We start from the raw sequence: 27,829 nt of genomic DNA, 5'->3' as shown, positions 1-27,829 counted from the left end.
TGGGTTGAGTTTTTTAGAAAACAACGCTTGAAACACTGACACTACTTTATTTATCCTGTCACTTTACGGTAAATGTATTGTTATAAATGGTGTTGCACTTCAGGCTGTCCCAAAACTCTGATTTCATTTCCATCAAACTAGAATAATGAATAAAACATGAAAGAATAGAATATATGGTATTTCATATTTCATGGCAGTATTCGAATAAAACGATCATTATGTTAAATCAAATATTCTGTTTACTTTATCTAAATGACTCCGTGGAATTATTTTCACAGACAAAGCACCAATATGTCTAAACTTGTTCTTAGCCACAAAACACAAAAAAACAATTAAATTGGATATTAATGTAACTACTTCAACAGAAAAAATACCCAACTTAAAGTTAAAGACGGAATGATAAACTACTATGCTGGAGAGTTTAATTCCATAATTTATTTAACATGGACAGATATATTTAAAATGCAAATATATTGAAAACTTTTCTAAAGAGCTCATGACACTTATGTTCGTAAAATTGTTTTAAATGAATTAAATATACAGCACTGTTCACTTTTACTACACAAACACCATCTTAGTCCTATTTCACCGGTCTGCATACACACTATAACCTTCTAAGTCCATATCTGGATTTTCCATCCCCCTTTTCATGTGATAACAAATGTACATGTATAATTTTTTCCAAGCTTCATTTACTTCTTTTGTATATTTGTCATCCAGTGATTCTTTTAAGCCATGGTTTAATGAAGGCCATAACCTCTAAAATAGAATGAAAACAATAATAACTTATCTTGAAGTATCTTTTTGAAATTTCGAAAATATCTTTAGACATATATATGTTGTGTACAAATTGTAATGTTGTACAAATTATAATTTGTACAGAATTTTTGTACAAGTTATCAGTGTTTTATGAACCGCTTAACACAAATGCATGATACAAGCACACAGTCTTTTGTTTCACATATTTCTGTCATATTTCCATGACTACATGATGCAGTCTAATACTGAGCATTGATACAAAAAACATTATATCAACACAAAATTACTTTTTATGGATATGATTTTGGTATAAGGAGAAAAATAAAAATAGAATTTAAACCATTCAGGTGTCCTTATTTCCAGTTTTAGGACAAGGAGAATAGCACTAAATGTTAAGTTGAAGTGTATAAATTTGAATTTAAGACATTAAGCTGATAAATTTTAGAATGTAAACTTTTATCACCTGGTGCAAAAAGGTATGTGTCAAAAAACTTATAACTTGTACAAAAACCCTGTACAAATTATAATTTGTACAAACTTGCATCTTGTACACAACATATACACAGAACAATATTTCTGAACTTTCAGAACAAAAATCCGAACTCAAAATTTGTGATCTGATTATAAAAACTGCTTACCTTTACGCAGCTCACGAAGAAGACCCAAAGTTTTTATGAGTTACTTTTTTCCCAAACTTTACTTTTCTGTGCATTGTTTTGTGAACTGTTATTTAACTTCGTTTTTTGTCTCGTGGCGGTTATTTCTTTGAAATATGTTTTTTGATTGCCCCCCCCCCCCCCTTTTCCCTCGTTATATTCCTAACTCTTTTACTGAGTATAAATGCTTTACCGTGTCTGTAGTTTATAACATAATATATCAAAGTAAAAGATTCAAATTGGCTGGGGCATACCAATATTTTTGCAATATTCATTTGTTTAAAACTCGTATATTTTTTGTATGATTAAACAATAAAAACATTTTATATTTAATGTTTGTAATATGCAATTTGCAACGGGATGACTAATCCTTTCTTATTATTGAATGATCTGTCCTTGATTGTGTTGATTCATCGAGGTTTCTTAATGAGTTTACATTTATTAGTTTGCTTTATAAAAAAAAACCATACAAATATGAATAAAAAAAACCCAAAAACAGTAATTATTTACAACAGAGAAAATGATAGCACACATTGGTAAAAAAGTATATTTCAAACAAATCTTTTGACGGTAATATCATTTATTAATCAGACATGTTTAGGAAGTGTCCTTCAACTCATTTGAATGAATAGACTTAATGATAAAGATTATGATTATACTGTTCATGTTCAATCAATCCGTCTGGTATTTTAATTGTTTATCAGTTCGCTTATATATAGTTAGAAGAGTGAATGTTTAAATTTACTTTGGGCATTTAAAAAAATCGTGTTCTTTTGCACTGTTTTAAACGTTTCTCTATGAAACTACATGGAGAGATTAGAATGTAGTTCGCCATGAATTCATATTAACAGGTTAAATACTTGGCACTTGCCTGGTGAGCATATATTGACACGTATCGTTTGCAATTGTTTTTTTTTTGTGTCTGTGTTTTTGTCTTGTCTGTTATCCATATCATAGAGGTAAGTGGTTTTCTGAACAGTGTACGTTGTTCTATACATAACCTTCTGGTATTTCACCGATCTACACAAATTAAATCCGTCACATGTTAATGGTAGTGTTGGTTTTAAATCGTAGTTAAAGGTTTTGTCCGTTGTGGAATACTAGAATGGCATTGACGTCTGTGTATATGTAAATTTAAGTTTGAACTAGATCCGAGAAATCTTTCAAACTTCCTGTTTTCGGCAGTCTCCACATAACGCAAGTGTTTCTGTATCTGTCGAAGAAGACCTACACTTTATTGTGGAAAATTATTTTAGTTAGCTCTTGCATTCTATTTTCCAATTACAGTATTAAGGAAATGTCAAACTAACGGGTCAATATTCAAGAATGCAGTCTCTGAAATTAGTCTGTGTTTTAATCGGAATGAATCAAATTTCTCTTTACACGTCAATTTTGATGATAACTTATCACATCGATCAGTCGAGTTTGAGAATTGTGTTGATACTCTCGGCAAAAACGTATTGAATAATAAAAATGCTGTCAAACACATTTGAGTCTTGGAGTAAATGTTTTTTTGGAATTTGTTAAATTAGGACTTAAACAATCTTTTAGGAACTGGGAGTACTCTTAGATCGGTATTTTGTGTCTTTTGTCTTTTTTGGTTAGTTGCTTTTGTTTTAAATACAGATCTGATGAGCCAAGCCCTTTGAAACTGATTTGTACAGTTTATTCTTATGTTTTAGTGTTTACCACTGTCCCAGGTGCCTTTTTAAAGCTAATCATTTACAGGTAAAATAGCACCGTCTGTTTTTGTTATGATTCGAGCGTCACTGATGAGTCTTGTGTAGACGAAACGCACGTATAGCGTACAAAATTATAATCCTGGTGTCTTTGATTTTTCTGATTTTTGTTCTTACCACGGATGAAAAACGTAAGTTATAAGGCGGATGTTTTACGCATGGTTCACGGTAAAACCGATGACAGTTGAAAGCTTTGCTGTCTTAATTTCTTAACTCTTTAATACCGTCTCCTGGTGGGTAGTCAAAAAATGAACAATCATAAAGCTGTTTGCTCTATTGCCTCAATTGGTTGTATGAGACAGTGAGAAAGATATATTGTTGTTGGCTTAAAGTCTTGTGGTAAATTTATCATGCATATTTAGGATGAGAACAAATAAAAAATAAATCCAATTGGTAGGTTTGTAAAGCTGGTCAACTGGGATAAAAGGCGAAGAATAGTCTAAGGTGAAGACTTAGCTTTATACTCCATGTATGTCAAACGAGTTTTGAACATAGGTAAACTCCTGTTGACTCTTATTTGTCCTTTCCCTTATATATCATCTACCTTATTAATGTGTTTGTAAAGAACATCTTGCCTTACTCTCATGATTTGTACATAAAATACGTACTTCTAGTGAAAAATTACAGAAGCCGTATCAATGTTCTACAAACAATCATATCAAAGTGGATTGTTGGTGATTTTTCAATTGTAAAGAGTAATTACACAGTAGTTCTGAAAGTGACACATGAAAATACATGATTAAATGAAGTAATTATTCAAACTAAATAAAATAATATACGAGATATGGCTTCTGCTATGTATTTCTTTAGTCTTTGTAGCTATTAGGAAGTTGTGGTATACTTGTATAAACATTTGATTTCAAGTGACAACCTTGTATTATACGAGTAAGATATTTCACATGCAAGAATCAAAATCCAAGTTTACAAGACGCATGAAGAATTTGTATGTTATAGTTCAATAACCGAACAGTCTGCTATATCCATTAAACATCTCTATATTTACTGTGTCTATAAATACATTTGTACCATATGTATAAACATAATCAAAGGCACTATAGATATAACAATTTCAGAAAATTTACTATTCTATCAAGATGGATTTTTTTTGGAACATCAAAGTCATATCCGTTTATAAACACAATAGGTAGTAATGTAAAAAAAATAGTTCAAAGTGTCTATTTTCCAACAAAAGTTTTACGCCGAGGAGAAATGTCCTCAGCTGGTGGTTAGACACAAAATTATTTACATAGAAGTGTTATCATTTATCAGCAAAAAGTTCAGGTTTTGGTAATTAATCCAGAAAAAGACAAGATAGTACAGGTATTTATATAGCCATATAAAAGCAGTGATGATATTATCAATTTGATGACAGAAAAATAGACACAATAAAGATTTCATTCTAAATCCAGAACTATGACACATCTTCTGAAAGGGTTATTGCATCTGGAAAATTTGAGATAATGCCACTATTCCTGTTTTATCAAAACAAATTACTCTTTTAAGAACAAGAGAAAAGATAAAATAACTATTTATTACTTCTATGTGAATCAGATGAAGTCATCCCATGTTTGATGGGCGTTTATGAGAAGCCTACATCTAATACATACAGGATTACCCAATTGATACGGGACACTCATGCATGTTCACACTATACAGACTTCATTAGCATAAGCAGGTCATTTTACAGAGTGTGTCCTATTCCCGATTGTGACATGTTGAGTGTGGATTTACACGGCGGATGATGCATACATAGCGTGAGACGTTTACCCAGTTAACGCACCATGTCTAGTTAGAGTTCATTCGATTCTCTCAGTTTTTGTTCGTTACCTTGATTTGTCTTCATACATGTCATAATCGATTTATGCTGCCTGAAGTAAAATACTGATAAAATATAAATTTAATAGTTTGGAAACAGGTTTCATGAAATTTTCCAGGCTTTGCTTATAAGAACACTTATGTAATATTGGTACTGAGCAGTGTGGAGGTAGAGCTAGATCTTCATCTTTGGTTGAAGTTCCAAACAAACAAAAACCGACCTTTGATTGTTCAGGATTTTGTGGGAGTAAAATGTATGTTTATATATTGACCGTCTAAGTGAACTGTCAATGCCTTAATCCACTAGCAGTTTAATGGATTTATTTGTTTATTTTGGGGGTTTTGTCTACGGGAACACAACAACATATTTGTTATGGAGATAGGATAGGAACATATGAGTCTTGTTGAAATATGAGATATATTATATCCATTAAGTTTTGTTTAAATCTTATGTGTATTAAATACATTTAGATATTGATACAATCAATATTGATATTATGCCGGTTGTTTAAACATTGCTTACATCTCTAGCACAATTAGAATACATCTCGGAAATTACAAAATGAATTGAAGTGCTGACAAATCGGGCAGTGATTTGATCGTCAGATATCTAAAGCGTTACTAAATGATTTTGAAAAAGTGGAAATGACAAATATAGACATCACAAAACATAATAATGAGTGAAGTGTTATGGCCAGTAGACTATTAGAAAAAAATCGTCATACCAAAGGTGATTTTACTGTTAATAAATGTGGCAACGGCGTTTACCAGACTTCAAGTTTAAGTTTTCTCCAAGTCATTCAAAACTCTTATTTTCTGCTTTATGCTGTTAGACAGCTCGTGGTCATTGCATTAGTTAACATTGACAGGATTGAAAAGTTTTGACACATGTTATTCTCTGAAGGAATATTTAAACAAGATGAAAAGTGTATGGTTAGAGAATCCTTACATTCTTTTGTAACAAATATATTTAAGAAACTAATTAACACTCTACTTACATTAAATTGTCTGACGTTTTTGAGATCAAACATCACATAAATACATTTGTAGACATTAGCTAATTAAACTCTCATTCTATTACACCGAGAACTGAGCTGTGAATACTTACAAGATTAAATTGTTGTTTTGATAATTCAAAAAATGATTCATAAGGGTTATGTCAATCTAATAAACTAGAACTTTTAGCTATAGCAGAGAGAGTCATGAACCGCTACAACTTTAATTAATTTTAGAATCTTACAATTTGCATTTTGTAACTACCACTACATGTGTTCAGTGAATATTGAATTAGCATTTGAAGGGCCTTCAATCTTTTCACAATTTTGATTATTTCTATGTGGACTGTAATATACAATTCCTTGATACAATTTTTTGGTAATGTAAGAATATGAAGTTTACCTCCTCGGGTCATCATTAAAACTAGTAGTAGAGAATGGTGTCATCCTGGTTTGCCCACATTTAATTGTTTATATAAACATAAGGTGTTTTGTTGTTTTAACAATTATAGTTTATTTCTGAATAAAAGTCATACTTTTTACCTTTATTTCACTTGTAAAATTTTATAAAAGATACTTAATTTTACTATTAAATCAAGGAAAATGTGCAAATACATTCATAAATTTACCAGGAAAATGTATTGAATTTGACAAATATTAAAAAAATATATATATAAAAACGTTGTCGACAAAATATTTAAATTGTTGGTACATTCTGAAAAAAATGTAAAAAGTAGAATAATAAAACTTAAGAATAAAATAAGTGTCATTTAAAATTATTTTTGTTCATTCACCTTTTTTACGTTACACCGCTCAACTATATCAGTTACAACTTCAACCAGAAACAGTAGTTATCGATAACGAGACAGCAACTAACAACGTAGCACGGACAGTGTTCCCAGGGGTAACATTGGAAGGCTGCTTCTTCTACTTTACCCAGACTAAGTGTATATGTCGAAAGGCCCAAAAATGTGGATTACAGTCATACTATACAAAAAATGAATGAAGTAATCCTACGACTTATACGAGAGCCACAATAGTATCTCTCGTTCCACCCCACCTTGTTTGACATACAACTTTAGAAGACATTTGGTGAAGAGACAACATACCCGCAACACCACCATTTACTGATTACGTGACAGAGTTTTGGGTTGAAGGATCTTGGATTTTTTTTTTGGAACCACAAGGACCCCGCACCACCAACCACCTGGAAGGATGGCACATCAAAATTAAGAAGAGACTCCAACATGCCTACCCTAACATCTATGAGATCATCGAGTTACTCAAGAAGACCCAGGAATTAACAGAATGTACCATTCATTATCCAGTATGCAGCAGGAGGAGCCAGCCCACCAAAAAGACGACGATACAGAGTTATAGACACCAGATTCCAACTACTAAAAGACAGATACCAACAAGGACTCATTAACGCGATAGACTACTCTTACTCAGCATCCCATCTTCTTCATTTGAACTGAATGACCTTGTGAAATATTGTGATTTGTAACTTTGTGAATATAATGTTTTGCGATTTTGTAAACAAAATGTTTTGTGACTTTGTAAATATAGTTTTTTGTTACTTTTGAAATATATATAAAATGCTGCACTTTTCAACATTATACATATTGTGCCCCATATTACTTATTTTTACCATATTTTTTTTTATCTATCTCCTTATGCAATGCATGTATAAATTTGATTCATAAATACGACGCAATTCCAGACACAGTATTGATCTTTTTTTACGAAGGTGGTAATCGCATTGCCTCTGTTTTCATACTTTACAGGAAAGTATACTATAAAAACTTTATCTTTGACTTTAGAAATCAATGTCTTCCCTCACTTAAACCAAACAAGATCACATGGATTTAAGCTGCATTTTTGTACTTTTGATTTTCGTAATGATTCAACATTTTTTTCATTGAAATATTGCATAACTTTCTTGATTAGCTATTTATATGAAAAGAAAGACGGAAGAAAAAAACCGATGAAGTGATTTCCAGTATCTTGCATGATATTTGGTCATTCTGAAATATTTCTCAAAGGAAAATAAAATACACATATTTTTTTAACAATGAAAAAGAAGAAGAAGAATCTATTCGTGATATTCTAGAGTATTTTTATGTTTATTCTTAAAGAAACATAACCAAGAATACACCAACTCCTTTTGTTTTTTCAAACAGTTGTTAGTTTCATGAAACCTTAGAAAATATTACGATATAATGTTAGATTTATAGTAGTACATTTAGTCTGTGTTTCATATGATGTTATTTTTATTCATGTTTATAACTGACAATTGTCCCCCGACGCGCGCCGCGGGGACGTAGTAATGGTCGTCATCGGTCCGTCCATCATTTTAGACACTAATGCTCAGAGACAGTTTGCATGAAATAATTCATGCTTGATAAGATTATCTGTCGATTTATGTTGATAATATTGTAGGTATTTTGATTTTACAATGCTTGAAGTAGTAGCTGATTGTTTCACAATTGTAACATAGTGATATGTAGTAAATGGCAGTGCAATTTTGATGGTTATATAGTGTAGGGGAAAAGTGGTTATATGTATACGTATTGCCAATTTTTCTAATTTATATATTGCATATTATTTCCGTATTTTCTTTAGAATTAACCTGAAATCGTTTTGTCCTCGGTAGGAATGTTTGTGAGTAAATGACATACTATGCTGACATTTTTATATGTCAATTCCTGTACTTCGAGACGTTAAGTAAGCAACAATCAATCAATCAAGTCGTGTAAGACTGGTAGGACTGTGACAATTTTTTACTATTTAAACACAATGGCATCTTATGAACGAGGTAGTTGTGGATCTTAAACCATTTTTGACTCGAACACATTGTACACGCAACTGACCTGAGACCGTATGACAAAAGCTTTTCGTACTAGGTACGGTTTTTGTGTCATCATGTCTAGTTGAAAAAACTATACTATCAGCTCGATTTAATAATTCTTTCAGGAGTTCTATTCTTCTGACAAATGTATTCCACTGTTATACAGCGATGTTATACATCGTAGTTATATTGTTATTCTTCTAGATAAGTTACAACAAACATAACGAATGATTCGTTCTTTAAGCCAATTGATATAAATTCTCCAGATCAGACATTTTATTTGTACAATAATAATAAAAAGTTGGTATAATTAAACTTGATAGTCTTTAAATACAATTCTATTAAATGTTTTTTTTTTAACTTCAGCAACACACAACTAAATAACCAATATGTAGCAAATTTTACTTTACCAATGTTTGCGCATATGTTACTCCAATATATACACGTCTAATTATGTGACAGACTTTTTCCATCGGATAACCCATGGTTATACAGGTCTAACAGCATAATTTATATATACTTCGTCTAAAAATTTAGTCCAACAATGCTAGATCTACAAATTTGCGATAGCTAATTTTTGTTCTTTCCTAAGCGGGATTCGAACCCCTGCTTCTGTGACATGACAACACCTCCTGCACTTTGTCCAGCGCCCTAGACTACATGACAAAGTAGGCTATATCAAATATTGCTTTCATTAGCTAGTCGAGTAATGTCTTTCCTCGTTGGCTTTATCTCGTGTTGTAACACATTACATGTTGTATAGCGGCAAGTAGTAGATGGTGTACCAGATCAGCTATGTTTTGTCTATCGTAAAGGATGATAATATAATTACCATGCCATTGTTATATAGCCATTTTCCTCCCATGACAGTTTTCTCCCGGGGGAAGAACTGGCATGATGTCATTTTTTCACCGGGGAAATTTTGGATCTTTGCCATTCTTCCCGCGCGAAAAATTAGCAATACGTATACAAATAGCCACTTTTCCCCTACAATGTATGACCATCAAAATTGCACTGCCATTTATTGCATATAATTTCCGTATTTTCTTTAGAAATGATTGATCTCTGGAATGATGAAATAATCTGTTTTCCGGCTTGAGTTGCATAGATAAAATGTTTGGTACAAACTGTGTTTTTAGTCGACACGCGTCTCACTTTAAAGGTCTAGGGTCAAGGAATGGATGTGAGGCACCTATATTTTGTTACAGGGGTACCGTTTGCATTCATACATTGACTCTGTCTACAAATCCGAACATATCGTATGACTGACATGAATGATTTAATGATTGTTGGTTGCTTAATAACGCCCAGTGGCTAATATTTTTAGCATGTTAAGGACCAGAACAAATCAACAATACATACAATAGGTAGGTCCTGTAATACAGGCCGTCCGGGATGAATGTCGGGAAAATTTAGATTGCCACTGAAAAATGAGGGTAAATTGGATTAGGACAGAACTTTTGCCTTGTAACAGGACCCCTAAAAGAGCTGTTGCAAGGGTTCTTAACGTGCAGAGAGCGTGGCACTCTCTCTACACGAGGTATCGGACTTAACGTCCCTAATCTGACCAGACGTAGCTGCGTACTTGTACATCCTGCACAACCAAACGGACGCCCCTCTTTGGCAAGGGTTTTACTGCCGGTCGGAGGAAGACCTGTAGTAGCCATATTTCTATTTCCAGGTCACCCTTGGGGGATGGCTGACATGAAAATCACACTTATATTTCATGGTTTTATTCAGTCATGTTACGCTGATGTGCAATTCCGTTCTCTTGCGGGTGAAATGGAATGGATATGGGGCCATGGTACGAAGACCGCACAATATTACCTAATGCAACAAGCAAACAAGACATCAATTGATTTCAGTACATCTAATGAGATAAGACCCTTCCTATAATAAGCAGTCATATCTGGGCGATCTTGAAAAATATTTAAAGAATAATATCCAAGGGCATATCATATGTTTCAAACATTCCTACAACAACTGTTACAATCCGACAAAATTCCTTCTAAATGTTGGCTTCGTCATGTTCAATGAACTAGAACATGGGTTGACCATTGGACCGTACGACCTACTACAGAAAGTCACGTAACACATACCAACGGAGGAGAAGTGATGTGATCACCACATCAGACTATGCTTAATATATATACAGTATAAGTCAATCATCTCATATTGAATGTATAATGATACGATAATGGTGTGAATGAAAAGAATAGTTCCATCCTTTAATGATAATTGATTTCAAACTGACGTCGCCGATGTTACTACAAGAGGGAGAAAATGACCTTCTCCTCGTGCAACTAAAATTGAAAAATAGGCCTGATTTTGCCCCCCCCCCCCCCCCCCCCCCCAAATCACGCTGAGGGGGAAAACTGGAATAATGCCAATTTGTCCTGGGGAAAAACTGGATCGATTCAGTTTCCCCCCCGGAAAGATTGGCATGGGGGACATGGCTATAGGACACCGTCACATCAAATTTTATTATATACGTCTAAACATGTGACAACTTTATGCCAGACGTTCTGATCTCCGTCGAATATCCCATGGTTATATAGGGCTAACACCATAATTTGTTTATACTTTGTTTGATAATAATGCTTTATTTAACGACATAAGTGGTCATCTCAGTGCCAGAATTTTTGACAAACGAGACGATTTAAATTTCCTCCCTCCACCTTAGCAGCAATATACCAACTTCACCTGCATATGGGATATACATTTCCCAACTCATTCGGTTTTCAAGAGATTGCAGCTGCCTCTCACACTTTTTAAAACGTCACAAGTGTCTGAGCAGAAAGTTGATGAACCAGGGTTATTTCAAAGAACGTCTCGTCCTTTTTCTAAGTTCATCGGAAGATACCAAGACCTTGTTGATAAATATTCCGTATCACAAATAATACATGATGGTCTATTATTAGATTATAGGTACTGACGTTGTTTATCATCCTAATTACATGTTATAGTGTTCTTTTTATTTGTCTTTGTACATTTTTAATCTTACTGTTTAGTCCATTTTTGGTAATATCCTTTTGGCGTGGCTCGGTATTTATACATCCCGCCATTGTGTTATTGTGCTATGGTCATTTTTTGTATTCTTGTCTTTCATTTTAGCTTATGTGCTTTGTCTATAGAGTGTCTATATGCCATTTTGTTTTTCTTGGTTGACATAGTTGTTTGTTTTTATAGTGATTAAGATTATAACACAATGTTGACTGCTGTACCCCAATTTTTGACATTTTTACCTATTACGTCTGTTTGTTTTGCTCATAAATTGTTGTCAATATAATGGAATTCTATGCGGCTGTCATACATAATTGCTAGCTAGCTATAAAACCAGGTTTAATCCATCATTTTCTGCATAAGGAATGTCTGTACCAAGTCGGGAATATGACAGTTATTTTCCATTCGTTTGATGTATTTTGAGCTTTTGATTTGGCAATTTGTTAAAGGACTTTCCGTTTTGAATTTTTACTTGAAGTTCGGAATTTTTGTTTTTGTACTTTTGAATAATTTCGTGCGTCCGAAGCGCTCTTCGGGATTTACGTACAAATTTGAAATCCAGGGATGTATATAAAGAACCTAAATACGTGAAGAATGTTTCTATACTTAACTCAATATGTATAACTGTAGACTCACCTTCAACATTTGTGGTTTGATGTGCCTTTTCACATGTGTTTGTCCTATTGACACCATAACATTATTTAAAAAATCTGATTCATCTAAACTCTCTACTGCTGCCCCTAGTCCTTCCATCACAGATATAGCGTGTTTTTGTAACATATCCTTGTCTATTTCCCATTCCAACTGATTTTCGTTGTTCATGCGCACAATTTTAGGAAATAAGGATTTAACATCAGGTTCAGTTTCGAAAAATCTACAAAAAAAACAAAAGACAATATCAGCAGACAATTACAAAAACTTGAGGTAAAAAAAAATCAAACGTTAGCTTTGCGGGTGATTTTGCATAATGACAGAATATTAATTTTGATAAAAAAAATCACTTTTCCTGTAGGTAAGAGGAGTATTTCATCTAAACCAAAAAAATTCAGAAATTTTTCATGAATTTTGAACTACAGTGATCGGAAAAATTTGACAGATTTTTTTTAATTAATCTTGCAAATCCGATGAAACATGGAAGTATTATATTGACTATAATACTTCCATGCATGGTTAAAATAAGACGACAGAGTCTTTATCCATGTAAATACATGCAGTTGTTCTCTTATATAATGATACAATAACAATATCTTGTAGACTTGTTCTTTGGGTTATAATATATAAATAAAACATAGCTGAGAGGGTGATAGAGCAGATTGATGCCCCGAAAAAACATTTTCAACCGCGGCGAAGCCAAGGTTGACAATGTCTTTTCGAGGGGTAACAATCTGCTCTATCACCCTCTCAGGTATGTGTTATTCAATTTGTTATACTGAATGTTCTGTTTTTACTGTCTATTAAATTTTCAAATTCAAAGTAATAAACTATGACGTCTTGTACATAAAAACCATTCGTATTTAATAAAGCGCACACCTGATCAAGCGTCTCCGTGAAGGGTAATAGAGAATTTACCATGGGACAGAGTAAATCATCTACTTCGTATTAACCAATCAAAATCTGGCATTTTGATATGCAGCATAATAATATGTTTTAAGAAATTAATTAGTAACCCTCAAACACAGGTAAATATAACAAATGAATATATATTTGAGATCAAAAAGAACTGCTTTGTCACCTATTAAAATTGCCTGGGTTTAATGAAATTGGTTGGTTAAAGGTCGAACGATGTTTTAATATTTACAATGATGCAACGTTGAATTAAAAAACACATAAATAAATAACGGAAGTTTCGTATTTCCAACGTCACTGATAAGAAGTTGACCCTGGTAGGTGTACAAATGTTTAAGGAGGAGCAATTATTTATTTCATTATTTTCAATTATTTTTTGTTCGAATATATGCAAAATTTCTTGGTGGCTGATCCAATATTTAAAAAAAAATAGACACGGACAACTGGAATTCCCAAATTTTGTTGTATTTCTGAAATAGGACTGTTTCGTGAGTTTTTTTTTTAGCTCACCTGGCCCAAAGGGCCAAGTGAGCTTTTCTCATCACTTGGCGTCCGTCGTCCGTCGTCGTCGTCGTCGTTAGCTTTTTACAAAAATCTTCTCCTCTGAAACCACTGGGCCAAATTTAACCAAACTTGGCCACAATCATCATTAGGGTATTTAGTTAAAAAAATGAGTCCGATGACCCCGCCAACCAACCAAGATGGCCGCCATGGCTAAAATTAGAACATAGGGGTAAAATGTAGATTTTCGCTTATATCTCTGAAACCAAAGCATTTAGAGTAAATCTGACAGGGTAAAACTGATTATCAGGTCAAGATCTATCTGCCCTGAAATTTTCAGACAAACTGACAACCTGTTGTTGAGTTGCTGCCCCTGAATTGGAAATTTTAAGGAAATTTTGCAGTTTTTGGTTATTATCTTGAATATTATTATAGATAGAGATAAACTATAAACAGCAATAATGTTCAGCAAAGTAAGATCTACAAATAAGTCGTCATGGCCAAAATTGTCAGTCGACCTCTTTAGGAGTTATTGCCCTTTATAGTCAATTTTTAACAATTTTTCGTAAATTTTTGTAATCTTCTACAAAAATCTTCTTCTCTGAAACTACTGAGACACATTTAACCATACTTGGCCAAAATCATCATTAGGGTATTTAGTTTAAAAAATATGTCCGATGACCCCGCCTTCCAACCATCATGGCCGACTTGGTTAAAAATAGAACATGGGGGTAAAATGCAGTTTTTTGTTTATATCTCTGAAACTAAAGCATTTAGAGCAAATCTGATAGGTGGCAAAATTGTTCATCAGATTTAGATTTATCTGCCCTGAAATTTTCGGACGAATCCAGCAACCCGTTATTGGGTTGCTGCCCCTAAGTTAGTAATTTTACAGAAATTTTGCAGTTTTTTGTTATTATCTTAGATATCATTATAATATCTAATATCTAATACTATTAATTATGATTTTAACCTTATTTACATGATTTCCAAAGCATCAGTAAATACAGGTGAGCGACACAGGCTCTTGAGAGCCTCTAGTTTTTTTTGTTTTTTTTGCTGTTGCGTTTCTGACTCATTGACTTACATGTATCACTCACATGTCCTGTTATTCATTTTAAGTAAAACGACAAAGCCATCACATGATTGCATTAAAAAAAAATCACATAAATTACAACCGCACCCGATAACACCCGGAACTTGTTTAATATCAGCAGTACACAAAAGGAAATAAGAAATGTTGAATATTTAGTCTACAAAAGGGTCTGATAGTCAAAATGTAAATGAAACGGTTTAACATGATCGCGCTACAATGAATATTTCTCATTAAAAAGTATAATATAGATTTGCATGAATCGCGCAATTGCTTACTAAATAGATGATGCATTGTAATAATTTACACAAAGTATTTAGCACAAATAAGAACTTTAAAATCCAATTGTACTTTCCAGCTTTGAAGGAATTTTTTTCATGTGGATCTCAATCACTTAATTCAGGTTAAGCGTAGATTTGAAGTGCACGTTACTCCACATAATTATGGGCTTTAAGAAAATTATTTGAAAAAACATTTCAAATTCAAAATCACTTATTTAATGTAAATTCATTTACTGTCATGTCTACGATGTTGTTGTTATCTCAATGCTGATGTTATGCATTGGCTTTATGATAATACAGATATGCACCTATCAATCTAGAAGTCTCTCCGAAGTTAGAGATGTTGTAGTAACACCCAGCCGAGGGGATTGATTTAATTGTTTGCCTGTGTAAAAGAAAAATTTGGTTGCGTTTTAATGAGGATTTTTTTATGAAGCATGATAGTAAATTTGAGAACGTTCTTTCTGCAATTAACAAGAAATATGTTTCATTAATTGTATTATGGGATTGCCTCAAATACTTCAATATCTGTAACGAGGCGTTTCATACAATATCTGTAAGGAGGCATTTCATACAATATTATATAATTCAAGCTACAAATTTATTCATTATGAATCTTCAGTTGCATGTTCTTAAAGTCTGTATAATCGCTCATGAACATCTACGAAATACTACCATAATGAAGAAGATTACTTGTTATATTTACACTGTGAATGGGCTGAAAAAAATATGGTATTTTAGAACCAATTATAAAATATAATTGTAAGACTGGAATATTTAAGCAATATCTTAAATTAAAATCTTAACAGGTCACATACAATATTCTCAATATATAATTCAAGCTACAAATTTATTTACTATGAATCTTCAGTTGCATGTTCATTTGAGTACATGATGACCATAAGATTTGCTTGAATTACATCTAAAAAATTGACGATTAACAACGAGGGTCGGTTAAGAACAAAACTTTACGACAAAAGAGATGATTTCAGCTTCCCAACTGTGAACTTTCTATTTCTATGAAGAAACATTCGAGCAGAAGCGCCTGCATATGGAGTATTTATCGCCCAGTTGGTACGATATTCAAGAATCTGGATTCCTATTATAACGTCTTTAATGGGATTACTGCTATAATTGAGGTATTACACCAAGGGTTCCAAGTGGTATACTTCTGAAATACATCCATTCGAAAATGTTACGGACACCACCACGAGTTGGTTAACCGTTATAGAATATCTGTTTCACAGAGGACGTCCAAAGGTGACCCATAATTGCACTTTTTATATATTTGGAAAAGTTATGATTATATTTTTTTAAAAAAATAAATTAGAAAATCATAGCTATAAAACCAGGTTTAATTCACCATTTTCTACATACATGAGGAAATGCCTGTACCAAGTCAGGAATATGACAGTTGTTTTCCATTCATTTGATGTGTTTGAACTTTTGATTTTACCATTTGATAAGGGACTTTCCGTTTAAATTTTCCTTTGAGTTCGGTATTTTTGTTATTTTACTTTTTTCATCTAAAAATACTATAAAAAACGAGTATTTATGTATTGTCCTTGTATTGTTAATTAATAAGTTTTTTTCCTAATACTCTCCAATGCAATCTTTTACAGAATCATGCAAAAATATTTGCAACATTCTCTCAAAAAATATTTGCAACATTCTCTCAAAATTGTCTTCCATAGCAATGTATAGGGGTATATAATAGCACTTTTATTTTATGATTTCACTAGATTCCATCCACTTGGCAACCGTGAAATAGTTAGCATTTAATATTTTCATAAAAGTGGTAATCTGGTAATTGAACACTACAACATTTTGAAAAATATTACACACATAGACACACACTTTCAAAATGGTGATAGATTTTTAACAATGTGTGACACAAATTTTTCAAGTTAAGTTAAACGTCGCTGATATTTGAAATGTTTACAAAAAACGACCTTTTAAAAACCACAAAATGGATCTTTTCATAACTTGAATTGCAATATCGACTTTACCGTTACGGATCCATTACAAAACTGTCATTCACTTACATGCCCATGGGGTTTCCATCGTAAATTGCAACAATTATCTCGTCAAGGAACACAATGGTTAAACAGTTGAAAAACGAAACCAGATAAATAATTCTATTCATATTTTTTTTTAATTTTTAGAAAGGAATACCAAATGTAGAAAATCTGTATTCTTTAGATTAATACCAATCTCAGTGGAAAATCCTACATCACAACGTCAATTAATTTATTTTAGACATTTACTGAAATCTTAGCAGTTCGGAAAAACGATTTTATTTTGAATTGGAAAAAAAAAAACACTTAGACGAGACCTTACAAATTAGTTATATCTTTTGAAATACCTAGCTTGTATAATAGGGGCATTTCATTAATACTAATGACTTCTGTGTTATACAGGGCACAAAATATACCATAGACAAATAAACCAAAGACAAATTATATAAAAATCTTATGCGTAATCTGGTTCAAACATCAGTGAAAAGAACAACTACGAATGACAGCAGTTCTGTGCCATCGTGCTTTTGTTAATTTGTTTTACAAAAGAACATTTCATTCAAATTTGAATATTTGCACCTTTGAACTTTTAAATACTAGCTGACTTTTTAAACACCCGACAACCATTTTATCTTTTCAATAGAGAAAGGAACACCATGCTCTGTAAAATAACAAGAAAAAAACATCTGCAAAATGATTTCCCATTGAAGAATTTTCCGCATACACCAATTATTTGCTCAGTATTTGCAAATAGAACCAATACTTTGTAGAAAAATGACGTTTTAATAACAAATACCAAAATAAGGTCAAAACAATGGACATTCGTTTTAAACGAAATTCATGTGAAAATGATAACGACATGTTTACAAGAAAAAACCAGAAAAGACCATTTTGCTTGTTTAACCTCTAAACTCTACGTATACTGATAAAAGAGAGGGTCATAGTTAGTTCGTTGGTTTCATCAATAGATAGTTTTTTTGAAATACGACATCCAAAAGAATATTTGAAATAAGGCATCCAGTAGAATGAGTATGGCAAAATTTTGGTTTCCAACTACCCAGAGGATATTTTACAGAAGTTTACAACGGACAATGGACGAAGAAATTCGCACTATGAATTTTGGTCAGGTGAGTTATAAAGGAAAGCAATTAGCAGGCAGTCCATTCTAATTATGTAGCATCTGTACCTCAGAATAATGCTGTTGCTGTAAAAGCTCACACATTTTAGTAGAACTCTGGGCAAACCTTTTGACAAAAGGATCAAATCCGTTGTAGTATTTAAAATTCTATTTCCTACTACATAATTGTACAAATTAATGAACATATTGGATGTATTTGGCCGGAAATGATTTACAATGTATTCTTAAACATCAGTGGAAGACATTGGACGATTTAAAATAGAAATAGACAACATTCTTTGAAACGATTTCTTTTTTATGATAGAAAATATTATTTAAGTGCACTTTTAACCTTAAACTATACATTTATTGATGTAGTTTACAAAAATCTTTAAAATAAGATTGAATATACACACTCCTTAATTGCTTTGAAGTTTGAACCTTTATGTTTCTTGTTTAAAAGTGAACTAAAGTCAAAGTTAAATAGGTTTGCTAGAAATGTTAGCATATGTTTCTAACGATTACCCTTAAGTCTCTAATAACCTTTTTGTTGTCCAATTCAACTTGAGGATGAGCTAATAACTGTTAAGAAAAAGAAAATATATTTTCTTGTAAATCTTCAGAGTTGTTATAACACAAATTTTTAAGTAATTATGTTTTAATTGATTCAATCAGTATACACTAATATTTTGTTCTAGATTCAGTGTATAATTTTAATTTTCAATTAAAACAATTATGAAAAAAATGTAATTACAAATTAAATGTCATCATCTATCTCTTTCTATAGTCGGTATAGATAACATGTGTATGTAAACTTTTCTCGGTGTTTGCATCACTATTAGGGACCCCATGGTAAACTGTGGTATACAAGTCTTTTCACGCCAACGGTGCTTACAAGAGCTTCTTTTAAAAGCCAACAAGAAATCATATTCTGAAGTATTTTAATCCCAAAATAACCATATAAGATCAAACCAAGCTAACTATAAGAATGACTAAAACTCTATACATATTTAAACAATTTCCTCGATAAAAAGTTTTCTGAAGCCATTGAACCAAGGATTAGAAATGACAAGGTCAATGACACCACTTTGAAGCCACATTCATGTCCTCTTTTCCTGGATTCACCGAATTTTACTATGTATCGAACTTTTACTTCCAATTAAAAAAACACTACGGATACCACTAGTGGAACAGAAATTGCGTATCCTTTCGGAGGACCTGAGACATCTCTCCGTTTTTTATTGGGTTCATGTTGCTCGATATTTTCTTTAGTTTTAGTGGACTATTGTTTGTATATCTCTTAGACCATGGTTTGGTCTGTTTTTGTGGACTATTAATTGTATATCTTGTCGACCATGGTTTAGTCTGTTTTTGTGGACTATTGTTTGTATATCTCTTAGACCATGGTTTGGTCTGTTTTGTGGACTATTTTTTGTATATCTTTTCGACCATGGTATGGTCTGTTTTGTGGACTATCGTTTGTATATCTTTTCGACCATGGTTTGGTCTGATTTTGTGGACTATTGTTTGTATATTTTTTTGACCATGGTTTGGTCTGTTTTTGTGGACTATTGTTTGTACATTTTTTCGACCATGGTTTGGTCTGTTTTTGTGGATTATTGTTTGTATATCTCTTAGACCATGGTTTGGTTTGTTTTGGGACTATTGTTTGTATATCTTTTCGACCATGGTATGGTCTGTTTTTGTGGACAATTGCTTGTATATCTTTTCGACCATGGTTTAGTCTGTTTTTGTGGCATATTGTTTGTATATATTTTACACCATGGTTTGGTTTTTTTTATGGACTATTGTTTGTGTATCTTTTCGAACATGGTTTGGTCTGTTTTTGTGGCCTATTGTTTGTTTATCTTTTCTACCATGGTTTGGTCTATTTTTATTTGACTTATTGTTTTTAATTCCCCTTTTGTATCATTTACATCTTTCTGTAGTAGGTACAGATAATATGTTAGCTTTCTTTGGTTATTTTTGCATCACTATAAGGGACCCCATGGTAAACTGTGGTATACAAATGTTTTCACATGGACTTTTCTTGCCCAACAGTTAGACTAGTGATGAGGATGCTATTCGTTTGCGCGTACGGGATGCATAAACACACTGTCAAGTCCGATCAAATTCAGTTGCCCGATATTTATAGGATGTCAGGCCCCCTCCACGTATAAAGACTATTTTACTCTCCATTGAAAAGGTCTGTAGTTATCAATGAGCACACCATGTACCGTATAGAAAGATATACAAGGTCCCTGATTGACGACAAACCGTGAAATAATTCAAAAAAGAAAAACCAACGGCCTGATTAATGTTTAAGTTAACAAACGTAAAACAAATATGACAGACAGCAACCAACATCAACCACTCTGTTACAGGCTCCTGACTAGTAGACTGGCATATACAGAATGTGGTGGAGTTAAATGTGTTTGTAGACACAAGATCGGCACTAAGCAGACAAATAATTCTAACAAAAGGACAGAAAATACAAGGAATCGACTAAAGAGAACCCGCAATTACTGAGTTACATATTCTAAAACAAAATCTCAGTAACTCTCCGTTCAAATGTTCCACCCTTCAATCCCTTGGTCCCAGTTGTAGATTCTACCGAATTATAATGTAGTGTTTAATTTACAATGGATACACACGACGTATTTACTACGATCAAAATAAAGTTAGCTGATTCGATCTTAAAACTGGAATTATTGTTCAGATGATATAAAGTGCTGTTTCGTTGAATTAAATCCTACATCTCCGTTTATTCATATTGAAGAGCCCTCTTTGATTTTACAATTTACCTCCGGCAATTTAAATTGCATATCTAATGATTCAAACTAGACTTTATATCTAAATTGTGAGCTTGAAAGGGCATATGAGGCAAAGAAATGTGAAAGTTCAGTCTTAACTCCAGTGCTAGTTTGATGATGGCAGTGCAGAATGTATAAATATGCAGGTAGGTCAGTTTTGACTCGGGACGATAAACTCAAGCTATGTGTAGAGATAATCCTGTGTTCTTTGCACATTAGAGGACCCAACAAAAAAGTATTTAAGGTAGTCTGTTATGAATCTGGTGTAATGCAATATGTTTTATCCTTTCTGCCAAGCCCTTTTTGTCCAGTGTACTCATTACTCACCACTTCTTCTAGCACATTAACTAAAATTGTTATTTCGTCAGCAAACATTTTTTTCAACAAATTAATTTTCAAAATGGTAAGCATTGCTAACAATAAAGATTAGATAAAGATTAACTTGGAATTTTTTTTAAATGTATTTAAAAATGTTTTGAAAAAGAAAATACTTTACGCATATACAGTATTCTTTTCGATTGTAACTTGTAGGGAAAAAATATGTTTGTTTTGTATTTTAATCAGTGGAAACAAGATTAAATCTTGTTCAAGAACCTTGTGATAATTCAATTATTTAATAAAGACATAACAACTATCTTGCTGATCATTATTATGTGTATTGCCAATCTAATTTCTGAAAAGATTGAAGGATAGACACCAAATAAATATTGCAGATAATAACACAATCATCTATCCTGACTATAATCTTAGAAGAAAGAAGACTTACGATTCAAAGATCATCGTCCTTTTTCACGCAAAATGTGTCTTAAACCAATTTCCGAGTAGTTTGCATGCAAAATCTACTTATCCAAATAGTTTTCTACAGTTAATATCGTTTTTTTGTTGAAATTTGCAATTTTCACAGGAATATAGGAATGTCTTCCTTGTCTGCTTTGGACTAATAATAAACACATCAATAACACAGATACATCAAGCGTCTTTGATACGTAATCAGTTTTGTGTTTTATTTCTAGAAGAGTATTAGGCATCATTAAAGTAATAGAAAAAACTCAATGAATATGAGTAACTTCATGAAAATCAAGGGTACAAATCAAGAACAGTAATAGTTAGTTCAATAATATTTGCTTCAATGTGATCTCTCATAATATTTTCATTATAGCTTTAAAGGTTAACAAACATTAATGGTAGTAATTTTACTGCATCAGATGCGCATTTTTAATGTCTCTTCAATGGTGCTCAAGTCAAAAATAAATGAAAGTCCAAAATCTAATAAAAACTTTAAAGAGACGACTTTATATTTTTTTTTAAACTTTCGGCTTAGTGTGTCATATATAAAAGTTGATGCATTTTGCTACTTGGATTTAGTTGTGGATATGCAATGCGATATTTCTATTATGCTACCTCTCTTTTACATTTTTCTCATTACATAAGGGGACGATCATTTGATAATCGGAGAGGGGCTTGAGGAATTGTTGTGGGTTGACTATTCATTTTCATCTGTTGCTACACATGCTTATTTTTTCAGTGGTTTCGCCGCGCGAAAATTTATTTTCACTTAAAAACACAGCTGTTTCCTGCATTTTGCGTTGAATGGGGGAAATGCGATGAACGTTTTTTTGGCAGACAGGATATTCATTTTCACCTTTTGCTCAGCCAGCTTATTTATTTTCGTATTTTTTATTTGGCAGAATATTTATTTTCAGTCCTAACAATGCCAGGATACTCATTTCAGACTTCCCCGAAAATCAGGTGGTTGTCCTCTAAGTAATTATCGTTCGACTCCAAATCTAATTGACAAGGATTACAGTTTTTCCGGTCGAATGAAAGTGGTTCTCTTCGGCTACCTCCGCCAAGAAAAACTGGCCGCAATGATAAAGGCAATGTCGCTAAAGATTGTGTTAAACACCAACAAACACACAAAACTTTAATAAGACAGTTTAAAATATCATTCTGCGAGATTTCAATGTGCCAAAATGAAAATATTTGTTTTGTTACAAGAGCTGTATATATGCATCGAAGCAGAATATTGTAATTCCTGTATAAAGAACACAACACAGATCATGAGATCATATTTATAAAGACTATTTCTGTCTTGAGTTTCAGAATGAATGAAGACACACAGTTGTAAAACCAGGAAAGAATAGAAAGGGTTTAGATATTAATCAACCTACATTTCTTAATTAGATTATCTTCATGATTAAGAATCATCGAAACTAATTGTTTCTTCAAAGAAAAGGGATAACCGTACAACTAAACTAATTTTGAACTAAATGAATGTAGAACTTTAATATCTTAGTTAACCTCTCTGCGGACAAGCATGTCCTTCGTCGGCATACATGACTGCCAACATTAATAGAACTGCACAAAGGTCAAATGACACAAGCATTTAAGTTTTCAATTATTTGATATGTATCCTAAGGGAGAAAACCAACAATTCGTATCCATGAGGGAGCAAGTAAATCGTTCGTATTCACGAAGGAGTAAGCCAATCATCGTCGTCGCTTTGCAATACATTGACAGAAATATGTTAAAAAACCCGGACGAAATAACATTAAAACAGACATTCCCAGAAGTATTTTCATTACAGTAATTGTTTAATAAACTCACTACGTCAATTGATAGAAGGGTTAGATTCAGTTCAGATGACAGTCTTCTAGAAAATCGTGATCCACTTGCAAATTATGATTTTATCTAATAATAAACACGGATGAACATTTGGAATGTCACTGTGCGAATTGTTACCAGTCGTCCTTCATCTAAAACTAAATTATTAAGATAATTACGGTATAATTCCCTTACATATTAGTGTCTGTAATCAATACAAAGTTTAATCAACACTTCGTGTTGCTGATTCCTGATGTTCATCAATGAAGATATGAAAGACATACCTATAGAAGTAGCGTGATGATAGAGAATATATTGTTAGCGGAGATTTCACTTACAAACGGAACTATCAGGTTCAGATGATATTTGTATAGCTTTTATATGATTGGCACGGACGCATTTAATAAGTGTTTGTCATATAGAATTAAGTTTAGCAATCTGTATCATGCGATCTCAATAGAAGATCGTTTTCGTGACATCAAAAATGAATACTAAAAAAATAATTGACATTTTGATATTTTGTGTTCTGTGAAAAAATAACACGTTATCTTCAAAATAATGACACATCAATTAGAAAAAAAACTCACTATTGTGCTTTGGTAAATTCTTAGTTTTAAAGGAAATCATTCCGAAAACTGAAAAAAAAGAACCATGTCATTAAATAATGAAAATTCTCTAAAAGTTTCCTTGCAATCCATTCATGTCAGTGCTTTCGAGGAAGTTTCCGTCCCAAAATCAATTGGAAGACAACAGAAGATGCAGTAACCCAGATTTAGTTAATAGGCACATTAATGGTACCCGGCTGTAAAGACGTGTAAACAACATAGTTTTTTTGAAATATTTTTGGTTGGTTTAAAACACATTATGTTCAGTTTTGAAATACATTTGTGCAGATTTTAGACGTATAAAAGATCTCTCTCTCTCTCTCTCTCTCTCTCTCTCTCTCTCTCTCTCTCTCTCTCATATACAACTGTTAGATAACGACTATACACTGTGTATTGGAATGATATTTTAACCTTTAGGAATATCACAGTATGGGTAAAATATATATTTTTTATTCATTTATGAATAACTGCTGTGTGTAGTAAATATAATTTTGAAACACCTGAAAATATTTTCTTGAGAATTGAGAAAGGCTTCAAAATTTTCATTAATTTGATGTTAAATGACATGGATACTATAATACAGTTCGATATGAAGATGGCCATTCCACCATCTGACTACAATTTCTAAAACAGAATAAAAAAGTACTAATATCGCACATATTTTTTTTTATTATTTCTAGAATGTCACCTTCAAACATGGAAATTTAGAGTGAATGATTTAAGTTAACAATGTTCAAGGACATGAATACACTCCTTCATGTCGTTGACAGTTTTAAGTATTATCTCTTGAGCGTTTAGAAACTGTTTGTTACATTGAAATATAGTCAATGACAACAGCGTTTAAATTAGTTTAATTCAAACCAGTCGTGAATAATAATTCTTTAAACGTTCAATTACCAGTCAATGTGCCAAATGCAAGGAGACTGTAAACAACTTTGATGTAGCAATTGCCTTTCGCTTCAGTTTCGAAGCAACTTTAAAATTCAAAAACTATTAAAACGTTGTAGTTTTAGATTTTAATATTTATTTCGTTTTACGAAGAGTGGGAAAAGCAAAAAAATCCTTAAAAGGCGGCATGTCCATATAATGTTCCATCTAAATCCCGAACCTCAAGATGTCTTTTTTTCTCTCACAGTAAGCATTACTTTAGTGCCAAATAATCCCTATTATTTTTCCTTTTGATACTCAAAAAGTTGCACATGATTGACAATTACAACTTTGCAATGCACAAGGAAGAACTCGAGGTCAATATTTTTTTCTGAACTGCAACACTTTGGCGTTTTTTGCAGAAGTACACACACACATACTATCACGGACAGCTGAAGCTATACCTTTCAATTAATCATTTATGTAGTCTGAGTACACATTATTTGTTTGTTTAATGTTGTAAACTGACAAAATTTAATATGAAAATTTTCCTACAGTAAGAAAATACGGATTGCGCGTGTGGTATTTTAGATATTCAAAAAAATGTCATATTTGTTTTACTAACTGTTAAAACTTCAATTTGTATACAACTCACCGTGAACTTGTTTGAGTTTGTTTTAACACTGATATATATATTGTATATTGCGAAATATGATCTTAAATAACTTGAGAGAAGCAAGGCAGCCTGGACGGTCAACATAATGTTCTTGTAATATCTAGAAATTGGAGGATGTCGTTCTATCTTTATGATCTTTATTCTATCTTTAGTTATTAATAAGACTGTTTATCCAGTCGTTTTCATTTGGCGTTACACACCAAAACCCTTTTTATTTAAGAGGAACTGCATTCAAAAACCATTGTGGACTGGGGAGCGTTTTCCCGACTGGCGTACAGATACCTTGTATTTGGGTGTTGGGTATGGGACATAACAGATCTAAACAGGCTTCCTGTTATCATCTAGTACTACGTCTGCGACTCATGGACCAGTATAACATCAACGTGGTCAACGGGCTAAAACCAAAATAGCCGCCTCCTGCTTGACCATTTTTTCGACAACAAAAACATATCTAAATGCTCATAAAGCGCCCTCAGGGTACCGAGCCGATCGTGCGAGGGCTTTATAGCCAGTCAATGTCGTTAAACACTTCCGTAGTGGTAAGTCCGTCAGTATACTTGAAATAGCTTCTCTGAATAATTTGGATTAACTTCTTGTGAATTTTATGAAATCAATAATTGATTTGTTAACCGGAATAAGCTTTTTGTTGTTATATTTCTCCCTTTTTATGTTAAAAGAATCAGAAACTCTGCTGTCAGTGCAAACTATTATCCTCGTGACTGCCATTGATTTCCTTTATTTCAGATATGATATAACATGTATAAGAACATAATCTTTCAATGAAATTAGATTAAAATTAATAAGAGATACGAATATGCTTAAGTTTCATCAACAAGTATATATTTCTTTTACTTACAAAAAATGAAAACAACAAGTATAAATTTCATGCGTCCGAAGAGCTTTTTCTGGATTTGCTTTCCTCAGGAACGCTCAAAGCCGAATATTTGAAAGTCAAGGATGTAGAAGAACAGTCGAAGAGATATATGACCAAAAAGGGCATAATAAATTGTCAAATCCATCTAAGGTCAACTTTTGCAACACTAGAACTGCGATATATTGGAGTTTACCAAATTTATTTTTCTCCCGGTTTAAACTATTTTGCTTTTTTTTTTTTATTAAATTCAACAAAATGACATAAGTAGTAGAATTCTGTACAAATTTGTCACTGGATTTTTTTCTCAAATTGTTACTGTTTTCTAATAATTTTGATTTTACATGCAGTTTCTCCTTTGACTTTCCTAAATAGTGATCGCCATACGCTTGAGCCAGGTTATCGCACCTGAAGGGTACGAGGATAGTAAAATCATTGGACAGCGAAAACAATTAAATTACAAATAGCTTTTTCCTGATATTGTATTTATCGTTATGTTCCACGATGTAAAAGATACCGAACAATAAATAACTACTGTTGAAAACGAGATATTTTGATAGAAATTTTACAGCAACATTGTTTTGAAAATGTAACAGAAAAAAAGGGAATTGTAAATACGAAAATCAGAGCAGTTAAAATATAGAAACATTGGTAAAAAGTAAAATGAAATCATGAATTTTACCTCATGAAAACTATGACTCCTAATTTTCCCAAGTCATCCTTGATTAGATCCCACGTGTCCTGAATTTGGTGAATCTGATGTAGTGTTAAATACGTGCTCAGTTGTCCTCCTCTACCTCCGCCTCCATTTGGTACAGAGGGACAGTTCACAATATTATTTCCCATTTTAACAAATAAGTTAACATTATCTTATCGCTTCAAATATCCATTATCTATCACTTCTAATAAAACAGAAGTTTTCATTGACGGATTAGCTGTTTTTTCCATCCATAATTACAATGTTGTACGTTATCGTTGCAAATCAGATTCAAACAATGT

The 27,829-nt window shown here is 32.6% G+C and overlaps 1 protein-coding gene across 1 annotated transcript; it reads right to left on the bottom strand.

Moving 5' to 3' along the window:
- Positions 1 to 205: 205 nt before the first annotated feature.
- LOC127698195 (neuroglobin-like) lies at positions 206 to 27,829 on the bottom strand. The gene is made up of 3 exons (XM_052201551.1): positions 27,513 to 27,829; positions 12,455 to 12,692; positions 206 to 759 (listed from the first exon to the last, which is right to left on the bottom strand). Exons 1-3 carry the CDS (start codon positions 27,674 to 27,676, stop codon positions 586 to 588), a joined length of 576 nt encoding a protein of 191 aa, XP_052057511.1. The 5' UTR covers positions 27,677 to 27,829; the 3' UTR covers positions 206 to 585.

The sequence above is a fragment of the Mytilus californianus genome, unplaced genomic scaffold (assembly GCF_021869535.1).
Source record: "Mytilus californianus isolate M0D057914Y unplaced genomic scaffold, xbMytCali1.0.p SCAF_4, whole genome shotgun sequence".
NCBI lineage: Eukaryota > Metazoa > Mollusca > Bivalvia > Mytilida > Mytilidae > Mytilus > Mytilus californianus.
This window is presented reverse-complemented; position numbering and strand designations above follow the sequence as displayed.

What these genes read in the sequence shown, in the direction of transcription:
- LOC127698195 (XM_052201551.1), bottom strand. Translation starts at nt 27,676, where the DNA reads ATGGGAAATAATATTGTGAACTGTCCCTCTGTACCAAATGGAGGCGGA. An exon ending in GGAGTCATAGTTTTCATGAG is followed by an intron (nt 12,693 to 27,512) that starts GTAAAATTCATG and finishes TTTTTTTTGTAG; the next exon opens with ATTTTTCGAAACTGAACCTG. An exon ending in TCAAACCACAAATGTTGAAG is followed by an intron (nt 760 to 12,454) that starts GTGAGTCTACAG and finishes ATTCTATTTTAG; the next exon opens with AGGTTATGGCCTTCATTAAA.